This window comes from Babylonia areolata, chromosome 6, assembly GCF_041734735.1.
Source record: "Babylonia areolata isolate BAREFJ2019XMU chromosome 6, ASM4173473v1, whole genome shotgun sequence".
NCBI classification, from domain to species: domain Eukaryota; kingdom Metazoa; phylum Mollusca; class Gastropoda; order Neogastropoda; family Buccinidae; genus Babylonia; species Babylonia areolata.
The window spans coordinates 2,820,427-2,834,127 of NC_134881.1; the positions used below are offsets into that span (position 1 = coordinate 2,820,427).

The 13,701-nt window shown below is 46.0% G+C and overlaps 1 protein-coding gene and 1 long non-coding RNA gene across 2 annotated transcripts in view; both read right to left on the reverse strand.

Annotated features, from left to right (window-relative positions):
- Nucleotides 1-7,300: 7,300 nt before the first annotated feature.
- On the reverse strand, nt 7,301-13,465 carry LOC143282650 (uncharacterized). The gene has a single exon (XM_076588303.1). It carries the CDS (start codon nt 13,317-13,319, stop codon nt 12,507-12,509), a length of 813 nt encoding a protein of 270 aa, XP_076444418.1. The 5' UTR covers nt 13,320-13,465; the 3' UTR covers nt 7,301-12,506.
- A 217-nt stretch (nt 13,466-13,682) lies between these two features.
- LOC143282651 (uncharacterized) overlaps nt 13,683-13,701 on the reverse strand; it is a 73,690-nt gene continuing 73,671 nt past the window's right edge. Inside the window, exon 3 of the long non-coding RNA XR_013055286.1 lies at nt 13,683-13,701. This exon is cut by the window's right edge and continues 446 nt beyond it. This is a non-coding gene — a long non-coding RNA (uncharacterized LOC143282651).

Genomic DNA, 13,701 nt, shown 5'->3' on the forward strand with positions numbered 1-13,701 from the left:
GGGGGGGAAAGAATCGTGTAGTTCGACATCTGTTTTCTCACCTCGCGACACGAGAGTCACGTGCAGTGCGAACAGTTAAGTTAATCGCTGATGGCCTTGACCTTGTACTGTCTTCGCTGTGTTTGTTGTGTCGTGTGTGACGCGCTGCGTGTTCTTGATCATTCCTGATCATGTGTTGAAGGTCTGATGATGGTGGTGTCTGCCGTAAGTGGTGGTGTTTTTTTCCTGGGGTCGGTATTGCCCTAGTCACTCCTCCAACGCTCTCTCTCTGTGTGTGTGTGTGTGTGTGTGTGTGTGTGTGTGTGTGTGTGTGTGTGCGTGTGTGTGTGTGTGTGTGTGCATGATTGAATGCAGGTATCATGATTATGTACCTGTAAATGTTTACTGTGCAGTTGAGTGTATTTAAATGTCATGTATGTATTTCTATAGCCTTTTGTTATCTTGTGAACATTTTGTTATTTTATTTCTCTTTGCCCTGAGGGCTGGATGTAAAAAAAAAATTAAAAAAAAGAAGTATATGCATACTTATTCCACTTCCCTCATTGAAAAAGATTCGTTCGTTCGTTCGTTCGCTCTCTCTCTTTCTGTCTGTCTGTCTGTCTGTCTCTCCCTCTCTCTCTCTCTCTCTCTCTCTCTCCCCTCTCTCTCTTTCTCTCATGGGGAGTCGGAGAGCGAACTAATGACACGACTTCACCATCTGGTAGAAAGAAACACAGAACGAAAGATAGAAAGAAAGAAAGAAAGACCAGAACAGAAACGTTTCATCTTGAAGGAAACCTCGAAGCCGTACGGATTGATTCATATACCACATAGCTTTAAAAATAGAGTAAGAAAAAAGGAGGGACCGCAGATGCCTGACCCACGAAAGACCCTAACGTGCTGGTCAGGCTCTGAGGAAAAGAAGAGGAAACAAGAAAGACAGAATGAATGAATGAATGAAAACAAAGCAGCAAAGAGCGGAAGAAATAAACAGAACAAAAAAGGAATCGTACAAATAAAATTTAAAAAAAGGAAGTAAAAGACTGTTTGACCCACACCTGTGAAAGATGAGAATGATACCACTGGTGACATTGGACGAAGGGAGATACTAAAACCAACAAAACGACACCATTCGCGGCTTTTTTCATCACAACACAAACCAACACACACTTGACCGCTAGCACCCAAACCCACGTGCAGCAACAATAGGGGACAAAACTGCTGACCGACTGTGGGTGTGCACAGCGGGCGGCGCTGTTGTCTCCCCTGTAAGTGTCGGAAGGGGAAACGGGTGAAAGGGTTGTTTAGTTATTGACGTTTAATGAACCGCGATCTGTGAATGTATGTGCGGGCAATGGAGAGAGAGGGGGGGGGGGAGAACGAGAGAGAGAGAGGAACGAGAGAGAGAGAAAGAGAGACGGGGCGAGAGACAGAGAGGAACGAGAGAGAGAGAGAGAGAGAGAGGGTGTGTGGGGTTGGGGGTGGGGGTGGGGGGGGGTGTGGGGGGCCAGGGAAAGAGAGAAACAGACATACAGACAGAGCGAGAAAGAGAATACGAATTTCATTATTCATTCTCTCTCTCTTTTATGTCTCTTTTTCTGTCAGTCTGTCTGTCTGTCTGTCTCTCTGTCTGTCTGTCTGTCTGTCTCTCTCTCTCTCTCTCTCTGTGTGTGTGTGTGTGTGTGTGTGTGTGTGTGTGTGTGTGTGTGTGTGTGTGTGTGTGACAGAGAGGAAGGGCTTTTCAGCTGTTCATGGATGGATGGTTCAATAGAGGTCGAAGTTAATGTCCCGTCAGTTGATAATATTTAAACAACCGTGATCTTAATCAATTTTAGATTGGCGGTGTGTGTGTGTGTGTGTGTGTGTGTGTGTGTGTGTGTGTGTGTGTTCCGGCGTGAACGGACGTGCATGCGTGTGTGGGCATGGCGCGCGCGCGCGCCTGTGTATATATATATATATATATATATGTGTGTGTGTGTGCGCGCGCGCGTATGTGTTTGCATGTGCGTGTGCGTGCGTGCGTGTGTGTGTGTGTGTGTGAGTGTCAAGCGCGCGCGTGCACGAACACACATGAACATGTGGGTTCTAGGCGGCACTGGAGGTGTTGAGGAGTACGGAGGCAGATAGAGATGGGAGAGAGATGGGAGAGAGATGGGGGGTTTGGAAAAGCTGCTCTGCTGCACGGACACTGATCCTGTTGAAAATTTTAGATATCCTCCACTGACGTATCCGCCCCCAAACCTGGAGCTAGACGTGTGTTTGTTTTCCGCTGCTCCTCAGTATCGGCTTCTACTTTCGGTCTCAGCACGACACGCTCAGTACTTTGTGACTGCATGTTTTTCGCCGAGTCTGTAGACAGTAGACATCATGTAAACTTACAAACTAATCAAACTACAATAAAGAGAACCAACTTTCTCCATTAACAAAGCACACAACTTCAAGCCAATGGCTGTCATGCTACCGATTCAGCTGGCACACAGGTAAATAAAAGGTACTCAGTATTGGAACAAACCCAGACACTTCCTCAAAAAAGCCGGGCAACTTGACTCATCCCCCTTCTGATAATCGTACCCTCTCGAACGTACGTCAGCAATGCTTTTGCATCTGCATTACAAAAGATCCCCGAAAAGTCCCCTCAGATTCTCATTGTCCGCTTTCATTTCAAATTGGATTGTGGAACACACGTCACCTCAACCTCTGTCTTTTGCCAAGAGTCTCCAACTGTCAAAAAAAAATTTTTTTAATTTTAATAAAAAATAAAATACTAAAAACCACCTACTCCACAGATGGGTGCGAACTGATGTGCACACAGACGCCGCCGCCTTCTTTTCTGGGACTGCAGAGCAGCTCTGAATCGGCAGCTGTGTAAACAACACATACACACCAGCGCCGAAAACGTGCACAACATGAAAGCCGGTGTCGACATTTCAAGGGAGAGTAACGTGAAATTCTGAAAGCTTTCTTTCTTTTTGTTGAGAAGGGGTTACATCCCTTTAAAGCAAAAACCTGTTTTGTTTTGTTTTTGACTCACTTGTGTAAACAAAGTGAGTCTATGTTTTAACCCGGTGTTCGGTTGTCTGTGTGTGTGTGTGTCTGTGTGTCTGTGTGTCCGTGGTAAACTTTAACATTGACATTTTCTCTGCAACTACTTTGTCAGTTGACACCAAATTTGGCATAAAAATAGGAAAAATCCAGTTCTTTCCAGTCATCTTGTTTAAAACAATATTGCGCTTCTGGGATTGGCACAAAAAAATAAAAAATGAAGCTTAATTATATGCAAACTGCATTTACTGTTATATTTATATTTTTTGTATTCTCTAAACTTGGCACTTTGATCTGATATTCTGACCCAACAGCTAGAGCAGTCATTATTATCATTTTTTGTTCAAACAGGAACTTCTTTTGCTAAGCATGGAATTTTTATTTATTTTGCAAACGTTTTGGTGCAGATAGTAAAAAGGGGAAATTACTCTGTAATGCTAGTGGAGTTAATTTGCTTTAAACTGATCTTTCTCATCTTAAACATTACATTTTGAAACAAGAGAGGCAAGGCCTTCAAGACTCACTTGTGATGCACTTTTTTTTTAAAATCCAAGCTTTTTATGTATTGAGTATAATTTCAAAATGTAATGTTTAAGATGAGAAAGATCATTTTAAAGCAAACTAAGTTCCCCAGCAGAGTAATTTCCCTTGTTCTGCTATCTACACCAAAGCGTTTGCAATAAATAAAACTTCCGTGCTTAGCAAAAGAAGTTCCTGTTTGAACAAAAAATGATAATAATGACAGATCCTTTGTTGGGTTGAATATCAGATCAAAGTGCCAAGTTTAGAGAATACAAAAAATATAAATATAACCGTAAATGCATTATACTCAATACATAAAAACATAGATATTTTTTAAAGTGTATCACAAGTGAGTCTTGAAGGCCTTGCCTTTCTTGTTGTTTTTGTTTTTGTTTGTTTTTGCTTTTGTATTTTCTCCTTTTTTTCTTCTTGTTTTTTTGTGTGGGTTTTTTTTGTTGTTGTTGTTTGTTTTTATGTGATTTGGTGTTTGGTGTCAACTGGGGTAGGGCTCACCACTGAAAAACTGTACAGAACTCGTAGCATTGTGTTTGACTGTATTTCAGAATATGGCTGAAGGATAAATATATAGATAAATGAGTACATAAACAAATAAATGATCTGATAAATAGATAAATAAACTGGTTTAAAGAAATAAATTTTAAAATACCTTTTAAAAAAACAGGGACGGGAAGTTCTATTACGTCAGTTTTACCACACACACACACCAAAAAACAAAACAAAACAAAAAACAGTGTGTCCTGCAGAGAGATTATCATAATTGTGAGCAATGGATGTTCAAGTTCAAAAAGAATCCCGATCAAGTTCTACCTGATTTTTATGAAAACATTCTCATTGTTCCTCTTTATGTCTACACATGCCCTTTTCAACCATTTGCTTTCAAGGTACTTCCTTCTTCTTTTTTTCTTTCTTTTTTTAATCTCAGTATACTTATTTTGTTCAGATTTCACAACATTTTAAGTTCATGTTCGGTGCATGCCTAGGGTATGCTACCTAGTCTGCCAGGTGCGTTGCGTTTATGCGAATGCCCCCTGCCCCCCTTTATCTTTTTTTCTTTTCTTTTCTTTTTTTTTCTTTCTTTTTTTCTTTTCGATTAACTGATCAGATGTGGTGTAACCTGTAAGTCCCCACACTATGGCACCTCACTGAAACTGAAACCACACAAAGTCCCCACACTATGGCACCTCACTGAAACTGAAGCCACACAAAGTCCCCACACTATGGCACCTCACTGAAACAAACCACACAAAGTCCCCACACTATGGCACCTCACTGAAACTGAAGCCACACAAAGTCCCCACACTATGGCACCTCACTGAAACAAACCACACAAAGTCCCCACACTATGGCACCTCACTGAAACTGAAGCCACACAAAGTCCCCACACTATGGCACCTCACTGAAACTGAAACCACGTCATAGGTTTATACTTTGGTCAAGTATCTGCTGTTATTGTGTAGCCGTTTTTTGTTGTTGTTTTTAATTTTAGTTGCTGTGTGTGTGTGTGTGTCTTGGTTTTTTGGTTTTTTTTTTAAATTTTGTTTGTTTTTTCAAGCTGATGCGGTGTGGTATAGAAGGACCAGTGAGCACTTTAACGACGCAGCCTCTATGAAGTTGACAGTATTTACAGCCGATTAACGAGAAGAAGAAAAGAGCAAACTCTTGAAGTTTTGTCAGCAGCGTTTCATAATGCACGTCCACTGCTGTCGGTCGTTTGCAGAGCAAGCTGTATGCAGCGTTTGTGTCGGCAACAATCAAAACGCCACATATCACAAACTTTTCTTCCCTGTCATGACCGAAACACACGTTTCTCGCGACCCTGACCTTTCGCTGCAGCAATGTGACTGTCTGCAAAACAGATGCCTTTTTTTTTCCTTTTTGTTTCAACTCTCCTGTGTTCTGTCAATGCGACGCCAGGGAAATTGGAGGAAAGGGGAATGTTAGATGAGGCGACATGCAGTTTGTTGCAAGGGAGAGAATTGGCAGCAAAGGGGGGTAAAAAAAAAACACAAAAAAAACAACTGGCATCGGCGACAGAAAATGCGTGAGGTGAGACGGGGCGGGTTTGCCGGATGGGAGTGAAAAGGTTAATGGCTGTGATCAGGGACACTGTTGACAGGGGGCGCTCATGGCAACACAGGGGACAGGGGAGAGAAGGAAGGAAGGAAGGAAGACAGGAAGGAAGGAGTGAAAGGAAGGGAGAGGGACTAAGAAGACAGGAAGACGGAAAGAAAAGGAAGGAAGACAGGAAGGAAGGAGTGTGAGGAAGGGAGAGGGACTAAGAAGACAGGAAGACGGAAAGAAAAGGAAGGAAGCAAGGAGGGGAACAAAAGAAGGAACAGACGGCGGAGAAAGAAGGGAGGTAACAAGGATGGAAAGCCTGAAGACAGACAGGCGAAAGAAGGAAAAGAAACAAAGAAATACACAAGGAAGAAACAAATCATTAACAACTTCTGACCTTTGGACAAAACAACAACAACAAAATCCCTACGCACCATTGACATCTTGGCGTCCAATCAGTCACGTTAATTTTCTCACGGTCTTTGTGTTCTGACCGGTTTGGACTGTGCTTTGTCCACGTGTGTGTCTGTCTGTCTGTCTTGTCTGTGTGTCTGTCTGTGTGTCAGCGGGCTGAAGGTCCATGTTTCTGAACCAACCACGTGCTAGTCCGGCACACTGCTCACAATTGATGTGTTCTCGGTTTTACTGCAAGATTTGGGTGGATGTTACTGCTTGACTGAGAAATTACAGCTGATTAAAATTTCGATGCATTGGACAGCCGTCAGGTCTCAGACTGGTACTTCTTGAGACATGGTCACATGCACACATGGTCCACTATCTGGGAAACAGCGCGCGCGTGTGCGTGTTTAGTGGTGAGAGAGAGAGAGACAGAGACAGAGACAGAGAGACAGAGAGAAACAAAGACAGACAGACAGAGACACACAGACAGAGACACAGAGAGAGAAGGAGGGATATATAAAGAATGTGTAGGCTAGTTTTACGAGGACGTTGTATGTTATTAGCTTATCTATTTATTTACTTATTCATTTGTTTATTTACTTATTCATTCATTGATTTAATCATGTATCCATTTATCTGTTTATGTACCTTTTTTTTCTCCTCAAGGCCTGACTAATCGCATTGGGTTACACTGCTGGTCAGGCATCTGCTTGGCAGATGTGGTGTAGCGTATATGGATTTGTCCGAACGCAGTGACTCCTCCTTGAGTAACTGAACTGAATTGAACCGTTGTAAGGATGTCTGTGTTCATTCGTGTGTGATGGAAAGAGTGCTAGGTAGTGGTTTTTTGTTTGTTTGGTTGTGTTTTTGTTGTTGTTTTTAGTTAGTTTTTTTCTGAGTGAGTGCGTGCTTGCATATGCGCGAGAGTTTATGTTACAGAGTGTTGTCTGTAAAACATTACCTGTTTTAAACATTCTTTGAACAAAAAGTTATGCCATGCGTCCTGACAAAGTTTGAAGTCAGCTGCTGACGGGAAATTGCTTATTATGGTTTGGCTGTGATGCTGTGTACAGGCGTACCAGGGAATTCTGCCCATTTGGTCGTGTGTCAGTGATGCCGGATGGATTGGGAACTCAACTGGCCTTGTGGTGAATGATGAATTACGGTTGACTGCAAACAAGAAGAAGAAAAGATTTTCTTGAAATTTGACGCAAAAGATTGATACCGAGTTTAGATCTCTCTCTCTCTCTCTCTCTCTGACACACGTATTTGCAAGCACTCACTTGTGCAAGCTTTATTCATCACTGAATATTCAATTCCATATTTCGACAGAGCTCACAAATTTCATTGCACACATCACTAACTGTACATTTTCCTTTGACAAGTGTTTTTATTCTGACTTCTTATACATCTCGGGACAAAACATGTTTCATGGGATAAATGCTCGTACAGTTTCTTTTACATACAACGCTGTTTCAAACTCCCTGTACCAAATGAGCAGCCAGTGCAGGCTACGAGTAACGGAGTACATTAGTGGTGAGAGAGGAAGCTGACTGGACATGGACTTCTCGCCATGGGACAGCTCCTTGGTCTCAGTCACAGCCAGACTTGCTCCACAGCGCTGCACAGCGAGGTCCACCCAGTCCTCACTGGGCGTGCAGCACCGTCTAGGAAGCGAAGGTCTCGGGTTCGATTCCAGCAAATAAGCCCACCACACCAGCAACAGACAGACCGCTCTCCGATATACCCCCATGCGCTGGGCTGTGTGCTAGTCTTTTGGATGAGACGATAATAAACTGAGGTCCAGGCCGGTGTGGCAAAGTGCAGTTAGCGCACGGTAAAAGAACCCACGACAACATAAAAGGTTTCCTTAGCAAAATTCTACAGAAAAAGTCCACGCTGATAGGTAAAGAGATATATACACACATACAAAACAAAAAGGAGAGAAAAAAAAAGGAAAAAAAGGTGGGCCGGGTTATGGCACCGAGCTCCCCACTACACTACGTGGCCCGACCTTCACACCACGAAATCTGCCGTGACAAAGAAGTCATGCACTGAAACACGACCTTCACACCACGAAATCTGCCGTGACAAAGAAGTCATGCACTGAAACACGACCCTCACACCAAGAAATCTGCCGTGACAAAGAAGTCATGCACTGAAACACGACCTTCACACCACGAAATCTGCCGTGACAAAGAAGTCATGCACTGAAACACGACCCTCACACCACGAAATCTGCCGTGACAAAGAAGTCATGCACTGAAACACGACCCTCACACCACGAAATCTGCCGTGACAAAGAAGTCATGCACTGAAACACGACCTTCACACCAAGAAATCTGCCGTGACAAAGAAGTCATGCACTGAAACACGACCTTCACACCACGAAATCTGCCGTGACAAAGAAGTCATGCACTGAAACACGACCTTCACACCACGAAATCTGCCGTGACAAAGAAGTCATGCACTGAAACACGACACATCACACCAAGAAATCTGCCGTGACAAAGAAGTCATGCACTGAAACACGACACATCACACCACGAAATCTGCCGTGACAAAGAAGTCATGCACTGAAACACGACCCTCACACCACGAAATCTGCCGTGACAAAGAAGTCATGCACTGAAACACGACCTTCACACCACGAAATCTGCCGTGACAAAGAAGTCATGCACTGAAACACGACACATCACACCACGAAATCTGCCGTGACAAAGAAGTCATGCACTGAAACACGACACATCACACCACGAAATCTGCCGTGACAAAGAAGTCATGCACTGAAACACGACCCTCACACCACGAAATCTGCCGTGACAAAGAAGTCATGCACTGAAACACGACACATCACAGTGCACCCACATCAAATGGGCCAATATCCGAGAATGGACAGAATGGAGCTTTTTTTCTTTTTTTTCTTTTTTTTTTTTTTTACGTATCTCCATTTCATATATAAACACAATTAGAATACAATAAATAATAGCCTGTTCATTTTAATGTAATATATGGAATATAATACAATAATACTCTTAATGAACGCGAGGGGGAGGAAGACATATACAGGGGGGTTTTAGGCCACATGTTTGTACAAACAATGCAATTCTTAACAGTACGATATTTATGTGTTACACGAATAACGATATATCATAATTATGTAAACCTGACAAAAACCAAATGTTTAGATGGCAAAAAAAAAGAAGTAATACTGTGTTCAATAACACGACTCACCACAAACATCACTGCACCTTTATCAACCAGCTGAACCAATGAAAGAACCGGTCATGGTAAATAAATAGATAAATAAATAATGGCGGTTCTTTTTAGCTCTTTCCCGTATGGTTACAGCTTTCTCACTTCAGCGCTGACAAACCAGGATGACCTCAGAACCAAGAATATTTCACTCCATACCAGGAATACCCATCACTACAACACTGGAACAATTTTCTTTCCTTCTTCGAAATCATCACCTCTACACCATTACTTAATCCCTTAATCCCTCTCTCTCTTTGAAAACTACACTGCGTTGAAACAAGACAGCAGAATATTGACGATGACCAGAGCACTAAATGAAAATAAAAATAATTGTTTTAAAACTGCAGACATCCTGTTCCGACACAAGGGTTGATTGCAAAACGTGATCAGGTTCCTTAAAAACTACACAGATGAGTGTTCAGCCTCCGCGTTGCACGTGCACTTAGCGACAGCTACCGAAAGGCCAGGCATTGACGTAGACACTGACAGCAGACAGGACCACCTGCCGCGCATCACGGCTCTCTGAACTACGAGAGGCCCGGGACAGTAGGGCAGAAATTAAACGAAAACTCGTTAATAACTGTTACACTGGACCAACTCTTTTGCCCTGTTGAACCTCTGCGTGACGGACGCAATAGACAAGCGGTTCAAGTGTTGAGGGTCCTGTGTTCAAATCCCGGTTACAACGCCTGGAAAGTTAAGGGTTGAGATTTTTCCGATCTTCCAGATTAACAAGATGTGCATATTTCTTAGTGCCCGAAATCATCTCCTGCATGGAGAAGATCAGATGCGCACGTAAGAGATCCGGTAATCAATGCCAGTGTTTGGTGAAGTATGGTAACAAGAAAACACCGAGCATGCATACCCCCGAAAACGGGGCTGCGGCTGCCTACTTTGCGGGGTAAAGGGGAAGAAGAAGAAGGAGAAGAGGAAGAAGAAAGAAGAGGAAGAAGAAGCGCCAAGTGATCACATTCAACATAACGTCCAACAGTGCCCTCACTGCCCTGTCAGTGACATTTTCACAGCGGTCACCACGGCCGTCACCGACATTCCTGTTCACGGAGGCATCATGGGAAATGAAAGACACGTGGCAAAGGAACAGAAGGGGCAGTTAACTGTTGAACGCTGTACAAAACAAAATCCTTTCCTTCTGTTTTTATCCCCCTTTGCTCACAGACGAAACCTTGACACGCCTCGGAACGTCTTTCTCAGACCTGTGGACAGAATGCCTGAAAAATGTCACTTGATATGTCCAAGTTGTTTTGCTACTCTGACCAACAAATAAGCAAAGGATTTGTTTCCAACATGAAGTACCTTTTGGTTGAAGGTCCCATTGCTTTTCACAGGCCACCAGGGCAGTGACTTCATTCTTAGCCACTGTGTCCAGGGCTCGGTATAGGCGGGGAAATACCTCAACATGTCCTGAAATAACGTTGGCACATGTATACCTAACCCCTGGCGCTGCCTTCCGCCACACCATACACACGCAGCTTTCTGTGTGAACACAGCGAATCCAGATTATTGTGCTGCTGTAGATACAGATCTACTTAACTGGTGTTCCACTGCAGATTATTGTGCTGCTGTAGATACAGATCTACTTAACTGGTGTTCCACTGCAGATTATTGTGCTGCTGTAGATACAGATCTACTTAACTGGTGTTCCACTGCAGATTATTGTGCTGCTGTAGATACAGATCTACTTAACTGGTGTTCCACTGCAGATTATTAAACTTCCACACAGACTGCATACGATAAGTTACATGTTCAAAATATTTTTATTCCATAATTATTATCATTGTTATTGAACATTTTAAATATGTTACACACACAAAAAAAATGGGGAAATGGACAAAATACAAACACGAGTCCCATACATAAACAGAAGAATTCCATAATCATATAAATAGTACAGCATGCCTGACAAAACGACTCTCCAGAACTGACTGACACAGACATGCGAAGAAACGACTACTGCAGTAATGACAGGGTGTGTACACCACCTCCCTACCCAGGTTACACACAGAGGGTGTGTACACCGTACAGTCCTGACACCACGTCCCTACCCAGGTAACACACAGAGGGTGTGTACACCGTACAGTCCTGACACCACGTCCCTACCCAGGTAACACACAGAGGGTGTGTACACCGTACAGTCCTGACAACACGTCCCTACCCAGGTAACACACAGAGGGTGTGTACACCGTACAGTCCTGACAACACGTCCCTACCCAGGTAACACACAGAGGGTGTGTACACCGTACAGTCCTGACACCACGTCCCTACCCAGGTAACACACAGAGGGTGTGTACACCGTACAGTCCTGACACCACGTCCCTACCCAGGTAACACACAGAGGGTGTGTACACCGTACAGTCCTGACACCACCCCCCTACCCAGGTAACACACAGAGGGTGTGTACACCGTACAGTCCTGACACCACCCCCCTACCCAGGTAACACACAGAGGGTGTGTACACCGTACAGTCCTGACACCACCTCCCTACCCAGGTAACACACAGAGGGTGTGTACACCGTACAGTCCTGACACCACCTCCCTACCCAGGTAACACACAGAGGGTGTGTACACCGTACAGTCCTGACACCACCCCCCTACCCAGGTAACACACAGAGGGTGTGTACACTGTACAGTCCTGACACCACCTCCCTACCCAGGTAACACACAGAGGGTGTGTACACCGTACAGTCCTGACAACACGTCCCTACCCAGGTAACACACAGAGGGTGTGTACACTGTACAGTCCTGACACCACGTCCCTACCCAGGTAACACACAGAGGGTGTGTACACTGTACAGTCCTGACACCACGTCCCTACCCAGGTAACACACAGAGGGTGTGTACACCGTACAGTCCTGACACCACGTCCCTACCCAGGTAACACACAGAGGGTGTGTACACCGTACAGTCCTGACACCACGTCCCTACCCAGGTAACACACAGAGGGTGTGTACACCGTACAGTCCTGACAACACGTCCCTACCCAGGTAACACACAGAGGGTGTGTACACTGTACAGTCCTGACACCACGTCCCTACCCAGGTAACACACAGAGGGTGTGTACACCGTACAGTCCTGACAACACGTCCCTACCCAGGTAACACACAGACAGAAGCACCATGGCGGACTGGCAGACTACACCATCACGGAGTCAGGCCAACCACTGGGGCCAGAGGACCAGTGGCGGGGTGGTGAGGGGAGGAGGAGGAGGGCTAGGTACCGGGCGCCCCTTGTTCCTCCGCCGCTTTCTGCCTCTTCTTGGCCTTGGCCGTCACCTTCTGCCGCCTGGGGCCGATGTTGGGGGAGGGGATGGGCTTGGCTCCTGATGCCTCACCCCCTCCTCCTCCTCCCTCCTCCCCCACCACTCCTCCTTGCACCGTCAGGGTGTTCTGCCCCTGCTGGGAGGAGGAAGGGGAAGAGGAGGTTGCGGCCCCTTGTTCCTCGGCCTGGCCTTGTTGCAGCCTGTCCTCTCTGGGGCCGGGGGTGGGGATGGGGATGGGGGCTGAGGGGGGGAAGAAGGGGTTGGCGGAGGGGGAGGAGGAAGAGTCGGCCTGGACCCCGGGGGACCTGCCGGCCGTCTCGGACCTCTCGGGGATGCTGGGGATGCTGGGGGGCCGGTCCAGGTGGTGGTGGTGATGGTGGAAGTGGTGCCGGCGGGCGGCCGGTCCCGACAGGGAGCAAGCCTCCACGCTCTGCTCGGGGATGCGGGGCAGCAGGCCGTCCATGGAGCGGGAGAAGGCCTGGAACTGACCCATCAGCCCGCGGCCAGACCTCGCCGGCCCCTCCCCGGCCCCCTCCTCGCCCCCCTTCTCCTCGGGCGCCGGGTCCTCGTCCACCTCCGTGATCTCGTCGAAGGTGACGGGCTGCGTCTTGTAGCGGATGCCCGTGCGCTGCCGCGTCTTGCGCAGCTTCTTGAAGGAGCCCGAGTGGCCGAACTCGTTGCCCAGGTGAAGGCGCGACAGGCGCTCTGGGAAGTGGGTCTCGTACTGGAACATGGGGTCGTGCATCTTGCTCGGGGAGGACATGGTGAACTGGGGCCCGAGCTTGTGTTGGCTTTTACACGAACTGCGACCGTCCGCGTGGACAACGTGCGGCGCCTGACCACTGCGTCAGTCAGTCAGTCAGGTGTCCATGGTTACACACGAAAGGAAAAGTTTGAAACAACCCTTGTCACAAGACACCAAGATATTAGGACACCCTCCTTTGTTGCCGCAACAAAGAAAGCACAGACTTCAGAGAGCGGTAATCTCCAGTTTAACAGAATGAACACGAGAAGGACGCTTGCTTGTATGGATGTTTCAGTTTCAGGAGAAGTTTTCAACCCAGTTCGTACTTGTCCACCGAGACAATCAGGTCCAGCAATGTCCACCTTCTGAGACAGTTGTGGGGTTCACGTCATCCACATCA